Below are 20,503 nucleotides of genomic sequence, written 5' to 3'. Positions count from 1 at the left end.
AAAATGCAACCAATTGTCCAAAAAAAAAAACATTGCATATGTTCCAACTTATGTCATTTTTCGCACAAAGAAAATGACTACAAGAGGTAACGAAGTTGTAGAATGTAGAGCAAAAGTAGATTGCCACAAATACTTCTACTACCCAATATCGTCATTTTTTGAGGAGTCAAACAGCTAGCATTATTTAGTGCAAATACTAGCAGCACTCCTTGTAGTTATTTTGACCAAACTACGTCATCTAATGTCAATGATGAAGATGGTGATCTTAAAAAGACCCATATTATATCGATTGCTGATTTCATTATTTTCATATTGACCTAAGAATATCTATCATGAAATTTGAGCTCATAGAACCTATCATCCTTTGGCAAAGAGAAATCTTGAGCACAAATGCACCATGTAGAGGTATTAAAGATAAGCTAATATTTAGCTTACCCAGCTTTGACAAATAAGACAATTAGAATTATTTAAGAATGAATTTGTTAGTTCAATGCCACCAATTAAGGAAGGAAAATGTTAGTCAGATTGTCATCAATTGAGGACTAGATTACCTTTGATTAAAAATAGAGTATATAGGTAGTGCTGGGAAGAATAGAAAACAATACCTCAAGATTCTGAAAACAAAATTCAACTTTGTTCTCAGTTTTATCACTCCATTAAAACAGCTGGTGACATCAATAGATGGAACCCATCATGAATGTTAAACTGATTTGTTGGTGACAGAAACCATCAGGAAGCCATGCTGAATGAAAACAAGATAATTCAAAGTGCCATTAACCAACAAGGCATTTGTGTACTAGGTACATCGAGCATATCATATCTGTTTAATGTAGTTACAAGCTTTGTCTTTGAATAAAATTCAGAAAACAAAATTAAATATTTGTTGTTGGAATATTTGTGTGTCTATTAGGAAGTATTCACATTATGCAGGGCCTAAATTTGAGAGCAATCTGACAATATTTAGACTTTTTCTCATAAAATACAATCAAAATTTTATGATAACTGTATTACATGAAATAGAAGAATATGGATAGACCAATATTTGTTTATAGGGTTATTCTTTAATATATATTTAATCTATCTTCTTTATTTTTCTTAAGGTATGCTTAATATTTGAAGGGTAATATTTTCTTAAGTAAGGTATGCTTAATATTTGAAGGGTAATGCATGTTTTGAAGAATATTTTTACAATTCTACGTATTTTTTACAATCAATAAATTTGCCTAGCTTTTCCCCAAGTTATTATGGAGTTTGAAGTACTTAAAATTTTGGGTCAGAGTTAGTTATTGTGGAATCCAAGTTTTTTCAACTATGGTGAACCCACACATGTGCATGCACATCATTGCAGGATTCCACGTACACAGTGTTGTATAGCATAAATGAAATTCAAAATTGCCCAGGTCCAAAGCGGGATAAACATGGCCAAAAAACAGGAATAACAATAAACATTAAGTAAAGAGGAGATTGTAATAATTCAATATGTTGATTATAAAAAGTTGCATGCTACGTTCAGATATAATCTATATTACTTTCACCTAAGAGGATTTATATAAAACGCATAGGGCTGGGCCTATAAACATTAAGCCATTCCGTCACAAAACACGGCCTGTTTAGGGGCAGCCCTCTCCTTAAACAAAATTTATTACTTAATTAATTTGACATAACTTAACCCTTAGTCAAAAATGTTAAATCTACCTGTGAAATATCTGTTTAAAGTGCAACAAAGTGACAATAAGGAAAGGGCAACAATGAACAATGCTATTGGATGTATTGCCAAAGCATACTGATTGTGATGCTACTACTTACCAACATTCTTTATTTTTGGTGAAGTCATATATCCAGAACTAGCAGCGGATATTTTTGGTGAAGTCATATATCCAGAACTAGCAGCGGATATTTTGTGCAAGAGCTGATGGCACTCCCTCTGTTCTTCTAGTCTACCTACACCACCTAACATAAATAATGATTATGATTGTGATATTGCTATCAGGATTTAACTGTGTGATTTTTGAGTCAAACTCATTGATCCATGTTTCATGAGTGCCAAAATGATAGCAATATCATGATAGCTGATCCAGCTTGTGTCTTCATTTGCACAAACAAAATGACTTAATGGAAAGGGCAACAATGCTCTTGGATATAAAGTCAAAGGATACTCACTTTCATGCTTCCACTTACCAAATATTTTTATTTTTGGTGGAGCCAAATATCAAGCAATAGCAGCATGCTTTTAGTGCAAGTGCAGATGGCACTCCTTGTGTTCTTACCTACACCACCTAATGTAAATAGTGGTTGCATTGTTACAAGAGGAGGCTTCCCCCAAAGAAAACACTGCATCCCTGGTATTGGGACATTTCTGAGAATTTGGGACATGGAAGAAACACCCCCCAACCCCCCACCACCTTTGCCACCTCCACCAGGTTACTTGGTATATTGCACATGTCATTGTGTACTGATAGCAACCTTAACTTCATGAAAAAAAGTTTACATTTTATAGGGAACTACTATTGATTGTGATCACATTAAGTTTGACAAAAAAACATTTATGTACAATTCTGTCATGGTAATTTTGTTTATTATTTGATTATGAGGTATTCTGTTGAAGATTGTAGCTGCGACAGAGATTTTTATCTCTGATTTTATCAGAGGGAAATTTGTTTGTTATGACTGTTAAGGTCATCTTTAGCTGAAAGAGATATTTGCGATCATATTTAAGTTATTATTTTATGTAAAAGGACGTGTCATACATCATGCGAAGAGTCATGTGTATGGAAATATGTGGAAATATGAAGGGTCTTATTTTTGGGACTCATGAGACCTTCGTGTGATAGGTGAAGAGTCTTATGCAATCTATTTATATGATTGCTTGGTATATTGTAAATCAATCAAGTAGAAACCTATGTACTTTAACTTTTATGATCAATATACTGATATTTTGTTGTGTGGCTGGTTTTTCTCTTCATTCTAGGAGGGTTTTCCCATGGTAATTGTGGTGGTTATTGTTTCAATTTTTGGCTCTTTCTTATTGCTGTTTATCTTCATTGATTTTTGGGCTCAAAACTTACCATGGTATCAGAGCTTGATTTTGGATTACAGCAATAAGGGAATTCTAAATATCTCCCATCAGTTTTGCTAGTATAGCAAAGATTGAATTTGGAGAATAAGAGCGGTCAATGTGAAATCAAACTTCATCTATTTTTGGGTTTGCATTAGAGTTTTTTTTTTTTTTTCGGATATCACATTGAATATCTTTGAAGATGAATTGTCTATTTTTCATATCCATTCACATAATAAAGGTTGAGTGCCTGGTGTTGTAGTTTTAAAGAAAACACTCTTGTAATTAAGAGAGGGAGTTTTGATGGGTGTGTCATACTTCGTGAAGGCCAGATCAAATAGAGAGTTTCTGCCTTATGCCCATTGGAGATTGGAGCACAGATGTCTATAGCAGCAGTTTCGAGTGTGATCATTAATGGAAAGCCATTGCTTGACCTTCCGTCATATTCGCCTTGGCTCAATGCTGTCAAAATAAAGGAAGTTTCTGCAATCACAAGCATTAAATAATGCCTTAAGAAACAGTTCATACACATTCCTTGAAGTCTTTGCTGCGGACGCTGCATGTTGTTGTGTATTCTTTCAAGTATAGGTAGCTTTGGTATTGATTATTTTACATCCTATCCTTGGTATCACACGTGGATGGGATTTGTCGGAAATAATTCTTTCGAATGTCACATTGTTGCCATATCACCATCGATGTGTATGTAGCAGTTCATTTTGTAACTGCCGACTTCTCTTTTCATGTTCGCATATCCTTAAGCTTCCATTTAGTTTTCAAGAACGGATTGTTCGTCTATCAAAGAGGATTATTCATCTTTGGCATTGTGAATAATAAGTGATACTTGCTCTCTCATTTCTATGATATATATTCAGCATTGGAGAAGATATTCATTTCTTCATGGTGCTCGAGAGTGTTTTCTTCGTTTGAGTATTATTTTCAAATTGCTCATATTGTGGAATCTTACCTCCTTCAACGTCGCTAGTTTGTAACGCTCCCTTTCACCCCTCGCGCATGGACGTGATTTAGTAATGTCTTCTTCCATGGAGGATGGTTGGGATATGTGGAGGGAGTTGATAACTTTAGAACTTCTTAGATCTTAGAGGAGCTCGAAAATTTTGCAAGAGAAAGTCGTGTCACAGAAGTTCCAAGGATCACAAATAATATCTCAGCTTTAGGGATTGCCTATGAAGGACAAGAGTGAGCAGTGGAGGGATTTGACAGTTCAGTACTGCCTAGCTTCAGGATCTGCTGACTATGACTTATCTACTGTCAGTGCTTCTTGGTGTTGAGTTCTCTAGTGTGAGGAGACAGCTTAAAAATCTAGACAAGGAGATAAGTATTATGTTTTGATCATAATTCTATTTTATGACAATATTTTGTTTGCATTTGTATAACTCTGATTAATTTGTGATTATGAAGCTTTGAAGGTTTAGCAGTAACAGCATTATCTGTTTGTATATATTCCTACCTTTGTGGATTTCATGGCAATGATGATCTAGCATCATCTCTATTGACCCTTCATGGAAATTTATTTTTGCATGCATAATAGTTTACTATTCCATAGTAGTTCTTGCATCCCCCTATGTTATCTCTAGGCTGATGGGAAGGTAAGTGTCAACATTATGGGAAGGTAATATATTTTTAGTTAAATCTTTTTGAATTTTTGGTTTTTGTATTCTGATCTCAGTAGATAAACTCCACTTATTCAAAGATCTTGTATATTTGAATCTTTATATTCCATGTGCGTGTAAAGATTTATTTAAATATAGGTTGGCTTCATCATAATAAGGGGCTTTGGTATGCTTTGTAAGAGAATCTTATTACTACAAGATGTTGATGATCAGCTGTAAGAACATCCATAAGAGGTTTTACTATTCAGTGTTGTCAATCATGATCAAATCATGTGTATGCTAACTTGAACTTGTGCAAGAGCTTGTGATTAGACTGGCAGGTAGATCATGTTTAAAAAGAGATCATTCAGCTTCAAAGGGAGATTGCATGATAGACGGAGATGTCAACCCCTTTGCAAGTTTATGCAATAGTCAACCATCTTATTGTGATGATTAAAGTTGTCCCTATTGAGAGGGAGACACCATTATTAAAGTTGTCCCTGTTAAGAAGAAGTCTATGTTAAGAGAAAATCTCAATTATTAATGCATTCTTCTCTGGGAGAAGTTTGAGGCGAAAGCCCTTGTTCCACCCTCTGCAAGTAGGTAAGGTGAATCACCCTCTGCGAGTAGGCATGGTGGATATGCATTCTTCTCTGGGAGAAGTCTAAGGTGAAAGCCCTTATTCCACCCTCTACAAGTAGGTATGGCGAATCACCCTTTGCGAGTCGGCATGGTGGATATGCATTCTTCTCTGGGAAAATATTTCAAATAAATGTCTTTGTTCTACCCTCTATAAGCAGGCATGGTGAAGGTCGTAAGTGTGACTATATTTTATGTGCTTATGAAATAACCATGGTGGATTATGTTATGCTGGGATAACATATGTAAATTTATCATCTTTTATTGCAGGTATGTGTGCATGCCTTAGTAAAGATCTCTCTCTTGCTAAGAGGGAGTGCTGAAGATTGCAGATGCGACACAGATCTTTATCTCTCATTTTATCAGAGGGAAATTTGTTTGTTATGACTGTTATGGTCATCTTCAGCTGAAAGAGATATTTGCGATCATATTTAAGTTATTATTTTATGTAAAGGGACATGTGTCATACGTCATGCGAAGAGTCATGCGTATGGAAATATGAAGTGTTGAATATGTGGAAATATGAAGGGTCTTATTTTTGGGACTCGAGACCTTCGTGTGATTGGTGAAAAGTCTTATGCAATCTATTTATACGATTGCTTGATATATTGTAAATCAATCAAGTGGAAACCTATGTACTTGCACTTTTATGATCAATATAATGATATTTTGTTGTGTGGCTGGGTTTTCCCCTTCATTTTAGGAAGGTTTTCCCAAGGTAATTCTGGTGGTTATTGTTTCAGTTTTTGGCTCTTGCTTATTGCTGTTTATCTTCATTAATTTTTGGGCTCAAAACTTAATAGATTCCTGTGTCTAGACTGCAAATACATACAGATTTCTAAATTTTATATATTTGAAAATTAAAAAATACAGTCCCCAAAATAAAATTCCATTGGGATTTTCATATTATTTTATACAAACTAACCCAACCCAACAAAACATCACACTTGTGTACCTATGCCTTCAGCACCGGCCATATTCGCCTTAGGTGGGTTGGCTGCATTTGGAGTATAGATAGGGCTAGAGTCGAGGGGGTCAAGCACTGGAAAAACTTATATTTAAATATATTATCATTAATCATAGGATCTGTAAAAATTAGCTGGGAAAATTACAATAACTGTAGATAAATTTCAGCTACTTTAGTTCAAAGTCATGCACTATTTATTTTTATTTTTAATAGTTGTTCCCTCCTCTGCAAGGGAGATTTTTACCCTCACCAAAGCTGCATCTCTGCATCCAGGAAAATGCTCCAAATTTTAAGTTAAATTTGATCTACATTGATATATATGATAGCAGTTATGGGAGTTGAATGGTTAAATATTACAAGCTCCTTTTAGTCTTTAATTGAAATGCGCATCAGCAAGCAATGATGACAGGAAATAGAAATCCGGGCATATTATCTAAAAGAGTGCAATTAAGCAGATGGAACGTATCAAAACAACAGTTTAAAAGATGTTGGACAGGAAGCCAGAGGTTATGCATTTGATAGTCTAATAGAGCAAAGAAATGCTTACAATGTGTGTGTGCGCGCGCGCGCGTGTGTGTGTGTGTGTGTGCATACAGAGTTAGGAAATAAAAATCCAGGCATATTGCCTAATATTTCCTTAAAGAGAGAGAGAGAGAGAGAGAGAGAGAGAGAGAGAGAGAGAGAGAGTGGGGTTGACCCTTAGGATAATAAAAAAGGAGCAGTGAATAATTCTTTGGGAACAGCAGGCAGTAGTTGAGAATAGTAGGGATATGGCCTCTGGAACAGCGGCAACATTGCAGGGAGCAGAGGCAACTTATACACACACACACATACAAACAACATATATGTGAGAGTGTGTGTGTGTGTGTGTGTGTGCGTGTGTGTTCCATCTTATCCAGTGCACTCTTTTAGAAAATGTTAATTCACTGCTCACGGAACTATCTATTGTGTTATGTAGCAAACTCCTGAAAAGTTAGATACTACAATGAATTTTGTCAAAAACCATTGAAGTGAGAAAAATTTAAGCCCACAATTGATAATGACAAGTAGATGCTTGAGTAAAATATAATAATGATTAAATGGACCATGGATCCATTTGTGCTCAATCAACTTTTTTTCTTGCTTTTTCCCTCTTTTCCAATTTTTGTCTATACAGTTTTCAAGACCTCAGGGTTACCCCTCCTCGAGATAACCCTGGTATAGGTCAACCCAATTGAGCTTTATTGGTATAGGTCACTCAGGTCAACCTATATTAGTATAGGTCGGCCAGGTCGGCCTGTACCCCAAGCATTTTTGGTCCAAGACCAGTTTTGTTTCAGGGATTTTATTTTGAAAATTGGGTGACCCCATCAGCTTGCTTTGTTTTCAATCCCGAAAACTAGTATAAAAGGAAGCTTGGGCACCTCATATTCACATCAAATAGCAATCACAAGGCATTTATACATGCATGAGGGACACTCGAGCTAACAAATTCAAATCATTCAATAAGGCATTTAAGCATTCGTCAAGCATTCAAGGTGTTCTCAAGATTCAAGGATTCTTTGTATTGAAGATTCAACATCAACAACATCTACCAAAAACAGAACTCTTCCTAACAAGGGTTTCATCAAGTAAGGTGAATCACTGTATTTGTCTTAGTGTTTTACATGCTTTTTCATACTTGTCCCATTCAAGGTTAGTTTCTAAACAAGGGCTTGACCAAGCCAAGCCCTTCCCCCCACCCAACAAAAATAGTTTTTTTCTTGTGTACAAGAACAGGTTATTGGAAGTGCAAATTAGGATTGGAAAACTTACAGTCAGATGCTTCTAGAATATTCTGGGTTGACTTTGTTTTTGTGCTCTGAGAACATGTCTGTCATCCTGTAAACCTACCAATATATGTCACCCAGATCGACCTGTACCTGGAGATCTGAGAATTTTAGGGTTTTCTAAGTTTTTTATTCTAATTCCAGATCTGCAGTCAACTCTCTTGTAACAATTGCAGATCCGCAGTTTTCTGAGCAGAAAGGCACTTTTCCCTTGCACATTTTGATGTCCATTTTCCACCTTTTCATATCATACCATAGATCTAGTTTCATACTTTAATTGGACTAATTGCTTACATATTGCTCCTAGATCTATTTCATATTTGTCATTCAATCAATTGGATCAATTTACTCTCACATTGCATATCTGAGGCTAATAAACATTGCATGAAAGAGGACTTGCTTGTGTACTTCCTTGGTATAATTTGGGTTTATTATTGGCATCCCTTCATCCTATTTGGGTTATGCTAATCTGACTAGAGTTATATTTGGAAGCCTCTCTTTCTATTGTATTAACTGGCTTAGTGTGAATATTTTTAACTAATGAATTCATCTCATCTAGTTTACATTGTTAAATTCATTGCTACCATTTTCCCCCTAAACAGTATATAAAAAAGATGAGAAGCAACATATATTAACAACTGATTAAATTGAAAACTAGAATTCATAGGGCAGACCCTGGAGACCAAAGGATGTAAGGTTCCTACTTGTATCTTGTTTGTGGCTAGTTAGTCTCAAAGCCTAGTCCTATGGTGCCATGTGCTTAAAGTTTTAAATCCCAGTACACTAATAAATTTGACCCTAGGTGGGACTTGTTTCAGCACTTAGTTCTGTGTGTCTTTAAATCACTTGTCACATTTACGCTCTAGCTAGTAATTCAAAGCACAAGGTAGTGAATAATGTTTTAATAAAAACTTAGGTCCATTGACATTTTAATCATATTATGTGAACCACCATCAAATGAAACCATATTTGCATGTACTTGCTATCTCCCTTACCCTGTTATACCAAATGTCTATTCTGCAATCAGATCACCTACAAAATTGACTAACTAGCATGGCTTTAAATAGTTGGTAACTTGGTACAACAATTGTATCTGATACAGATAATGTTGAGCTCATCTGACACTGCTCACAAGCTGCTAGATAGCAGTTTATCCAGTAATGACAAGCAATAAATATCATGAATATGTTGGACAACTGTCTTTACAAATACCAGTGAAAAGACAATTTATGGAACTGCCAGAAAATAGTCAAGGGGAACAAAATAGTAATATAACTTGCCTGCAGCCCGGTATCTGTATGGATATGTTCTAAGCGGATCCAACTGTGTTGCCATACTTAGATCAGCCTTTGCCATATCCCGTTCACAATACTCTGAACGCTTCTCATATGCAGATGCATTGTTCCGGGCCTTTTCTATCAACTTTGTCATCTCTTCATATGCAGTTTTCCTATCATTCTTCAGATGATATACCCGTGCCAATCCCTGATGAGCCCTTGTATGGCGAATATTGAGAGCACTTATGTAACAGGCGGCAGCAAGATCCAACTTATTACAATCCACATAAACACTTCCAAGGTTGTTAAGGGCCTGCATGCCAGAAACAAAGAATTCCCTCATATAATGGATTAAAAATTTCACAATCGGTTTACTATTCAGAAGTGCAATGTTTATCTTCAAGTCTAAGAATGCAATTACACTCACTTGTCCTTTACGAAGACCATCTGAAGGACATTTCAGGGCCTCTTCAAGAAGCACTACAACATTGGCGGCTGAGGTAGGATCTAGACTTGTGTCTGCTAGAGCATAAGCTTTTAAAAAGAAGGCTTCAAAGGACCTCTGGATGGTAATAGACTCTTCTGCTTTCTGTAATGCCTCTTCACGATGGCCAGTGTCATATAATATCCAACCTTCGTATACTAGCTTCTCATGCTCACTACTTGCATGCTTACGTGCCAGCCGTAGACTCCGCATTGCAGCCTTTGGGCAATTTAATCTGAAAGCAAAGAAAAGTTGTTGAAATCCTTCAAATACGCACAAATTCTAAAAAACACCACCATAGCAGTCATTCAACAATCACAAACAACTGCTAATCACTTGCTTAAAGGAAACATCTATTAGAAGCAACACTCTTTCACAATTCCATGTTGAGACATAAGATAATTGGCTCAACTTTTGTGCATAGAGATTATCAAGTGACTGTGATCATGTTGTCAAGAACAAATGTACATAATGCACAAAGAAAGCATGCCTGCATAATATTTTCTGGTGAATACAAATAGTTATGTCATGTGTGAATAGAATCTCAAGAGGCCTTAGTCACCTTTGCATCAAAATGCTTGGATCAAAGTTTGTGAATGGATAAGCATTGTACATAAAGGGCACCTACACTCAACCAGAAAACTTGGCCAGATGAATCTCAGTATGTTTTCAAGCTTCCATAATTATGGTTGCAAGAAAATCTAATATTCGAATGCAATGAAAGATATTAAATCACTATAGAGCCTACTCAGTTGAATACATCTTCCATTATTTTGGGAAAATCAAAAAGGACAACCACCAAATGATAGAAGTTAGACAATCATGAGACATGTATGCTTCCGTAATTATGGTTGTAAGAAAATCTAATATTCGAATGCAATCAAAGATATTAAATCACTATAGAGCCTACTCAGTTGAATATATCTTCCATTATTTTGGAAAAATCAAAAAGGACAACCACCAAATGATAGAAGTTAGACAATCATGAGACATGTATCATTTTCTCATATCAATCTCATCTTCACAACCTTGAGACTGAGATCTGGTCCACATCCTTGTTTATAAATTTCCACAAGAAATATAATAACTAAATGAGTTACAAAATAATAATAAATACGTTTTTTATGTACTGCTCCATCTTCATTTTACTAGACTGTTTATTAGTTGCAGGAAAGCAATTCAATATTGATCTCCATTGATATTGTTCATCAATTTCATTTACCAAGCAGGTGAGCAAGCACATATCCTACATAGCAAAACAGGACAAAACCTTCTCTCTTTTTTGACAAAACCTTTACAACACCTTACATCTGATATGCATTTCAAATCAAGGAAACACTTGCCAACGTGTTTCCTCTCTCATATTTAAAGATTATCACCCTGTAGCTCATGATACACTTGAATTCAGCCTGTGCTGCAATCTAAAAAATGATCCAAGTGCAAAACAAAGAAGAATGCCTGTCATGCCCACCTAAACAGTCTTGAACAAACCTATTCACACGCAAATACATTAATAATAAAACTTGAGCAATAAAGGATAATGAATACAGCCGATTCAGGGTCAAAAGAAAATGATTAAATGAAGAAGACAACCAGAAGTAAAATGCCAACAATTTTTTTAAGGACCAACCCAATAAACACCAAAAAATTAGGAATAACAAACAAAACTCTGAGAAGAATCGCATCCCTTGCTAGTTGAAGAGATGTAACTCCATCCTTGGGAAGATATAAAGGGGATATATTTCAATTGAGATTCAAGGAGGAGGAAAGGGGAGGCAGAAAAGGAATTGACCTCAGGTCTTATTACCAGCAGGAAATAATTAAATTATAGCAGAGATCTGATTTATTAACATCAGCCCAAAATTAGGAAGTTGAGATAGCATGGAATGGGAATAGAATAAGTATTCTGATCTGGAATAAGAGGATCTGATTCCAATTATTGCATGAAACATGTCAGAAATTCTTAATACATAATATCAGCATTAACCAAGTCAGAGCATCAATAAAACATCAGTAATTCCATAGCAGCAATCATGACCAGATCTGTTATTAGATTAGATCTTGTTAAATCGCAACATCAGTCTGCAAATATATATAACCAGCAATAATTCTATATTCTACAAGTATAGAGGGCAAATTTAGGGTAATCCAAAATGGAACATTACAATGCCATTGTGAAACTGTTTTTCAAATTGAAGAATCGTGTTCTCTATCTCATAACCTCACCTCCCCTTCATGGACATAATGTTCCCCTTTAAATATTTATATTAAATTTAATTTTGTAATAATATATTTCTAATCATTGCATGAATTCCAATATCCCTCCTGTAACTTTCTAATTCCTTATATACAATGTCAGTTTATACATATCTGTATCCAATTCACTTGAATTTATTGCTAGCCAGAAAATATTGAGTTACCAGCAAAACCTTGATGCAGTTCATACCCATCCTTTTTATAATATCCAAGAAAAATTGTCATGATTATAAATGCAAGTAATAACTAATTTTACTCACAATCAAGAAACCAAACCATAGTTTTTTCAGCTGACACACACTTTTAGCCAATATACGTAGCTAGTTCTGTACAAATTAGATCAGAAATGAACATAGAACAACAAAACATAAATACTGTATCAAAAGAGAGGAAGAAAAAATTTAGGAAAGAAAATTGATATTAAGCTAGATGTAGTCACTATTCTATTGAGATAAAAATCTTAGTTATCATGGAAAAATATATGAGAAGTTGAAAACTCCATTTCATTATGTCTGTTTCTTCTTCTACAAGATCCAAACAATTTGTGAAGTTTGAATTTAACACCATGCAATACATGAACAAGATAGAGTATATCAGATGACAGATGAGAACAAAAGCTCTGCCTTGCCATCGATTCCACATAAACGCAGACCATAACGTTGTGGCATCTACCTACTAAAACCAAGACCCTTGGTATCATGCAAGTTAGGTTGCGATTACCATTTTGATTCTTTAGTGGTGCACGAACACAACAAAGTTCTAGCACCAAAATGAGCCACATGAGAAAATCACATCCTATTTGACTTATCTAATAACAAACACTAATCACCAAAATAATGGGAAAATTCTTGAATTGCAATTGCAAGGGGGTTCTATTTTGTAGTATAAATTGCCAAGGAGTGAAAATACCAGAAAATGAAATTACATCAGACCTTTGTCACACTTGATGATCAAAAAATATGGGAATTAGGCGTAAGAATATAAGAATCAAGTTGTTCTTTCTACCGTGGAATATTGCCGCTTGAGACATGTAGATGGTGCAATCAGAAATGATTAGCATGTGGGAATTGATGAATGAGATTAATTTTATCATTTTTTTTACCTCATTGTTAGGTATAAAAATAAAAATACCCTACAGTATCATGATGCCTTACGTCTCAAATGTTTTGTCTGATCAACACTACTAGTTATACAGGGATATACAAGTGTCAAAGCCTCGCACTTTTTTTTCAAACATTCTTACTAATCGAAAGAGAGACCAGATCATTTAGAAGCACTAACCGAAGAAGAAGTAGAGATTGCCGAAACCGGAGCAAACCCTTCTCAGGTTCATTCTCCAACATTTGATGCACTACAGCCAATGATCCAATATCATCAACACAGGACCACCGATCATAAAGCTGCATCCAGCAATCTGCCTTAGTCCACTGCTCCACATGCTGACACAGGAGACGAAGCAACTGATCTGCAGGCACACGTCCGGAATACATCAGGTAATTTGGATCCAAGGTCAGCAAAGCTCTGATATCTCTAAGTGCACCATCATAATCCTGAAGAGCAAGACAAAACCAAGCCCGCAATTCAAGGCAATCTGGGGAGACCTTAAACCCTAGAATCCTATTTATTTCAGCAATTGCTGCATGAATTTTATTTTCATCCATTAGTGCAGCAGCTCTAAATCTGTATGGATATGGAAGAGTCGGGTCCAATTCTGTGGCCATGTTTAAGTCCATCATTTTTTCTTTGCCACAGCAGTACAGAGACCTTTCCTGATACATCCATCCTGCTGGCTTGTAGCAAGAGATCAGACCATTAGCCTCTTTATATGCAGAATACCTATGGCCCTGCTTAAACTTTGCTCTTGCTACACCAGCTAATGAGTACACATGCCCTGCTGCAGCAGCAGCTTCAAACCAATTTTGTGCATCCCCATATTGTTTTCGTTCTAGCATCACACAACCCAACTGATGCAATGCAAGAGCCCTTTGTCTACGCGATGAAGCACACTCTCTTAACCTCTCTAGGAGTTTAACAGAAACATCTGATACCATATCATTCTCCATTGCTACTTGGCTTAAAAAGGAATATAAAGCAAAAGAAGAATGTCCAACCATGGCCAGTCTTTTCCCACCTTTTAACTTACATAACAAATTTGAAACCTGGGGATTCTGTAAAGATTTTGGTAGTTCCCTTAAAAAGACCTGTAGGCAGGAAGCAACAAGTAACTCTGCATTTTCCTCAAGGCCATACTCAATGAAGATCTCTGCATCATGCATATTGTAAACGAGGCCTGCCAGATGTTGATCGCAGGCAGATTTCATCTTTTCACAGCAGAATTTGTTGGCAAATGACAAAAGCTCAAGCACAATCTCCGGGGAAAAATAGTCCAAACAGCCTGTTTTGCTAAATTCATTCACAGCCTTCATACCCTGCAAAGTGATTCCATTATCTGAAAAGTTTATTCTTGATCTTTGTGACTCAGTGAAGCAACCAAAGAGCATTGCATGAAAAGGAATTGAAAGTGCAGCAATTTTCTCACGATTGCAGGCAACCTCCCCATCACCAATACAAAAGACAACATCTTCTTCAACAACAGCTGAAGTTGAACACTCCAATAGTACACTGTCAAGCAAGGGTTGTCGATCAAGCAAGGGTTGTCGACAAGGGCAAGGATCAAATATATTTAAAGGTGAATATCCAGCAATTAGTGCCGCTTTAGGGCATTCCAATGCCCTACCACTGCAATGCATGGGTGGCATGTTCTCGTCAAGCTCCTCCTCACGTTTCTCATATCTCAGCCACGCTGAAAACACAATCTTCTCATGAATTCGAGAGGCATGCTGGCGTGCAGATCGCAAACTGCGTCGCAGCAATTTAGTTTCTTCTAAGCCTCTGAAAACAAAAGACTGCTCTAGATATAGGCCAGATTTTTCCTCATCTGAGGCTCTCTCAAGTTCTCCATATATTGAAGCCAATGTCTCGACATGGTCCACAAGCCTCAAGTGAGGATTTATTGGAGGCTCCAGCAACTTTGTTACACACAAGCTGCAAGTCACAAAAAAAATCAAACAACTCTTCTTTTGATGCAAATATAATTATTAATAATATTTGAAACAAGGCTCGGGCAATCTCTCATATGAAAGTTGTTTTAAAAAATATTTTGCAATCAAATTAACCATATTTACCACAATTACCCCAATTCAAATTCTAATCCTTCAACCACTCCCACTCACACACGCTTCTAAAAATACATACAGAATTTAAAATAATTCCACACATCTCCAAATTGTGAATTGCAAAATAAAATTGAAGGAACAAAAAGCAACATTAACATCACACTTTTTTAAAACAGAATCCTTCTAAACAATCAAATGAATCCCTTCTATCATCGCATATATCCCAAATCAAACCTTAATTCTCACTTCTACAAAAATACAGAGTCTTACAAGCTTTGATTTTTAAATTGAGAAACAAAATTAATGCAACTGCATTCAGCCTGAAATCAGATCTTTACAAGATGCAATAAGCACTATAAATCAAAAGAATCCTCCACCAATAGCACCCCCAATTCAGAAGTTAGTCATCCATCCCTATCCCCAAGCTAAATTAATAAAATACTAAACAGCAATCAACATAATGTTCAGATAATCTCCTAAATGCAGACTCAAAAACAAATGCAAAGCAATAATAATCATTAATCAACTTTGACATCAAAATTTTAATGAAAAATAAATAAATTATGACAACAGCAGCTTCATAAATTTAGAATCAAATACAAAATGTAAAGGTTTATATAAATTATGACAACATGTGCTTCGTAAATTTAGCATCAAATACAAAATGTAAAGGTATAAGTTATGAGAACACAAACTCTAGATCGCTATTTTGCAATTAAATAATACAGTGCAAAATCAAAAATCAAAAATCTAAACTTATGTTATAGCAAATATATTCAAAATTTCAAAGATGTTTTGCAAAAACCTAAACTAAAACCTAGCATATACTGGTGAAGAAACCATAACAGACGAGAAATAGAAATCAAATTTGAAATCGACAAATTGAAGTTAAATCGACAGCAGCATCTAGTCACTGAGACAATGAATGGTCATCCAGATTGAGCACCGTTGAGAAGTCAGACCAGAGGGTATTTGTCTAAAGCTTTATTTTTGAATTAAAATAGTAATTCTAAAGCAAAAGAAAAGGCAAAACAGAAAGTATACAATCTAAACGTTTAGTATCAAACACATATCAGTAGCAATGCAAAGGCAAGACAGAAAGTATAAAATATAAATATTTAATATCAAATCCATGGCAGTAGCGATGCTTTAACCCTATTCAAAAAAAATCATAGCATTCAGACAAACCAACATTAAATAGAAAACCATATCCAAAATGTAAAGTAAAACAACAAATTCGCTTGCTTGTCAAACCTTTATTGCAGAATCAAGTACAGACTTACGGCATCCCCAATAAGCTTCATAGAGAACCAAAAATGAAACCAACGCAAAATGCATACGAATGAAAAATTAAAAGCAAAATAAAAAATTTAAAGTTAAAGCAACAATATATGTTTTGTCAGAACTTCATTTCAGAATCAAGTCCAAACTTAGAGCATTCAAAAACAATTCTTATAAAGGCGACCATAAAACCCCAGACACGTTGCTGAAAACATAACATTGAATGCAAAATGCAGATCCAAATTGCATAGTTTTAAAAGCATCAGCGACAACTGTTCTTCCAAATTTTAACCGAGAGTCAAAATCTACACTGCCTGGAACCAAAATGGAACCGAAAAGGAAACCTCGAAATTAGATGAATAAAATTATGCGAAATCTATATCTCAATATTGAAATTCGAAGCAACAGCGGCACTTGCTCCAATCTTTGGCTCAGAGCCTAATCCAAACTAACCGCAATCTTATAAAACCAAAAACAAAACCCTTTGCGATTTGAAAAAATACATCGAAATCCAAATCAAATGTTTAAGTTGGATCAAAAGCGATATCGCTCGTCGAACCTGTGGCCTATTAAAATAAATTCCAAAACTAGTCCTCGTATAGTACCAAAATTAAAACCCTAACAAATCAACATGGACAGAAGAAACGCAACTCACCCATTTCCAGCGGGAGGGTCTGCTTCGAGATTCCTAGCAGAATACTTGGGGCTATCAACCTTCATTTTTGCTTCAGCAACCTTCTCCCCGGGGTTGACGGCATAAACCTGGTGCCCCTTACAGCCCTCCGTCAATCTCAGGCTTCGCATCGCCTCTAATATAAAATTCCTCGTCATCTTTCCCAAAAATCCAAGGACCCTGCCAGCATCCTGCAGAAAAATATAGCCTTCTCAATTTGCTCAAATTTTACATTCTATTTTAATTTCCTTCCGATCCGACGATCCAAATCCCTCTAAATATCCGCAATGCTCGTTACACTACTACGAATCACTGTCATCCTGTAGGAAACAGCCTCTGCCGATCTAGGAACCAAATACCGGTCAACGGGAAGGATTCTAACCGAGGCCGGTTACAAAGACAATATGTATGTGTGTATACCCGTGTATACCCACACAATTTATTACCACAGCTTCCAAACGAATGAATAAACGGGGGAAGCCTTCTGAAGAAGTAGAGACAAAAGAGCGCATCAATTAAAATAATCTCGACAGGACGTGTTAGAGCATCGACTACTGTGCGATGTATACACACTTAATATACTACTGAATATATACAGCATTTCGCACCAGAAAAACCTGGCGATAACATCATATTTCATTAAAAATAATGCCCAAAATAACCCAGCCCGTCCGCGTTCTACTCCCGGGACTAAAAACTTCCCTTTTTTTAACCACTGCAATAAAATACAGACTGAATAACTTACGTGCTGCCCTGGACGCTCCTCCTGTTTTTATTCGTTGTGTGTCTTGTTGTAATCTCGTGTTTCTCGGAATCGCGGAGATTCGAACTCACAACCCAACCCAACTGCTGCCGTAATAAATATTTCTCGTACGATTTCCCTTTCCACCTTTGCCGGCTGGCTTTTACACCCCGTTTTGAGGTAAGTGGAGAAGGCTTCCACCCCAATAACTCGTTGACGCGTGGACAAGGTCACACTTGCCACGTGGAAATAGGGGCCTTTATATTGTAGGTGGTTTGTTTGGTAGAAGGCCGGCCGTTGGGAGGGCATATTTACAGGTCTAAATGTACAAATAAGAGTTTTAATTTTTATTTTGTTTTTTTTTTTAATATTTTACTAATTATGCAAATAACCATTTTAGGAGGCATCCCTGCCAGTGCTGCGATTGGCCCGTTCTTCACTCGTTTTTATCATTATATGTCATACTTTTTACAAGCATTTACTAAATTAATTTTTTAAAATAGTATTATTGGTATATATGGCACATTTTTTACAAGCATTTACTAAATTAATAAATAAAAATTATTATTATTGGTATTGTAGAAGGAAAGTTATTTTCAATGTGACTTAGGTTGAAGACTTAGAAAATGAATATAAATAATTATGGATTGATTAAAATGTGATAAGAAATATTTGTGGTCTAATGGACTCTAAAATTAAATGTTAATTATGAGAAAAGTATATTACAAAAATTAATGTATTGAATTTTATAAGTTATAATGAGTTTTATAAGTTATAATGATTGTTTTTTTTATGTTTTGAAATATGTAATCTATAGGGAAAGGAATGGATAATGATTAAAAATTAAATTATTTGGGATTAATGTGTAGACACATAAAAATTGGCAAAGATCTAAATTACGCAATTTTAATCAATCAACACAAATTAAGTTGGAAATTAGAGGAAAACAATAAACTTTCAAATTAAGGATTACATTAGGTCATTAATCGATTAGATCATCTATCAAATTAATAAGACCTAAACCAACTTCAAAAGAGGAGAAAAACAATTCAAAATCATAAAATGAAATTCAAAGGGGAGAGGGAAAAAGTCAAACTTTTGAAAATAAATGAAACTTTTATTAAATCAATAAATCTATTTATCCTCACAAAATGAAAATCCTTCTTTTTATATTATAAACAATTGAAAAAAATCCACATTTATCCTATAAATCAAGGCTTTTAGACTCCTCCTCTTGTCTCTTATGAGACATTTTCAATTTCACCTCTATCCACCAATTAAAGGTAAAACCCAAATTCTTCTAAAATTCTATAATTAAAAGGAGAATTCAAAAGCAAAAGGACCCAAGTTTTAGGCATTTGCATTATAGGCATATTCAGAGTTGTCATATTGAGCATATTAGCATTGTTATTCTAGCAAGTTTATGTCATTTTGATAGCATTTTAGTTTTGTTTTCATGTTATTTAGTATCATCTTAACACATGTTTAGCTCATTGCATGTTCATTTTGATAGTATTCTAAGAGTTGTTACTCGCATGTAATCTATATTTTCATCTTAAATCTTGCATACATACTGGTAGATCTGCATTTTAAGCATACTTATCATTCTAGAACTATCATTGAGATGCTAGTCTAAGAGCATTCTTAGTGGTTGTAATTAGGGAAGCATGGGATGTTCGTAGAGTTTGCATTTTGATAACGATTTCTTGGGTTTAGTCTAGTTCATTGTCATTTTATCTGCACTCTAGATTAAGGTTTCATGAATACGCGAATATACCCTGTACAAAATGGCATCCACCATGGGGCTTCGTATTAAAGCCTCTCTGTTCTTCAAGTTTTCTTGTTAAACCGTTATTTTTCTTTTAGATCTGTTATTATTTTTCTTTTAAATCTGGATATTTCTCTGGTTTTGGTGCAGATCTGATCTTCTACAGGTTTTATAGCGTGTGACAAGCTTCATAATGAGATCATAAAACTTTCAAAGACATTTTCAAGCTCACAAAGATCGGATCTGCCACTCCCCTGACGCAACAGCTCTTTTACACGCTGTTTTAAGGCTTCCACCCAATCTTTTAACGCATTTGAAGCATTTTGCTACATATTCACTCATTCTTATAACGCATTTGATCATTCTTATAATGCTTTAGATCATTTTTATAGCACATTTGCTTATTTTTATAGCACATTTGCTCATTTTATAGCTCATTTGAATATTATTATAGCGCATATACCACTTTATGTGACGCATATGTTGTTTTCTAGTTATACACCTGATTTGAACTATTAACCTTCACATCTAATGTTTATATCTGATATTTGATTGTTTGTAAACCTCATCTAAGTTGACAAGAATTCTTAGGTTGCTTGAAATGCGCAACGGGAATGAAGACCCTCAAAAATGTGCCTAGCCTTTGCTAGTTTTGAAATGGGTAAGTAGATCAAAACCCTCGTGAATTAGATTGCGGCATTTTCTTTTAAGTCCATAACCTACTCTAAGTAGTACGTTTAACCTCACTGATCTAATCAGAAGTAGGC

The 20,503-nt window shown here is 35.4% G+C and overlaps 1 protein-coding gene across 1 annotated transcript in view; it reads right to left on the bottom strand.

The window, feature by feature from the left end:
* Positions 1 to 18,115, bottom strand: part of ETO1 (tetratricopeptide repeat (TPR)-containing protein) — a 28,718-nt gene extending 10,603 nt beyond the window's left edge. The window contains exons 1-5 of the mRNA XM_089793100.1: positions 17,972 to 18,115; positions 17,209 to 17,710; positions 13,378 to 15,141; positions 9,784 to 10,075; positions 9,360 to 9,669 (exon numbers count right to left, since the gene is read on the bottom strand). Coding sequence (XP_089649226.1) covers positions 9,360 to 9,669; positions 9,784 to 10,075; positions 13,378 to 15,141; positions 17,209 to 17,384 — 2,542 coding nt within the window. The 5' untranslated portion in view covers positions 17,385 to 17,710; positions 17,972 to 18,115. The remainder of the gene's footprint in view (positions 1 to 9,359; positions 9,670 to 9,783; positions 10,076 to 13,377; positions 15,142 to 17,208; positions 17,711 to 17,971) is intronic.
* Between the last annotated feature and the right edge of the window lie 2,388 nt (positions 18,116 to 20,503).

This window comes from Cupressus sempervirens, chromosome 7 (genome assembly GCF_028749045.1).
Source record: "Cupressus sempervirens isolate cs-2001-9-10 chromosome 7, ASM2874904v1, whole genome shotgun sequence".
Taxonomy (NCBI): Eukaryota; Viridiplantae; Streptophyta; class Pinopsida; order Cupressales; family Cupressaceae; genus Cupressus; species Cupressus sempervirens.
This window is presented reverse-complemented; position numbering and strand designations above follow the sequence as displayed.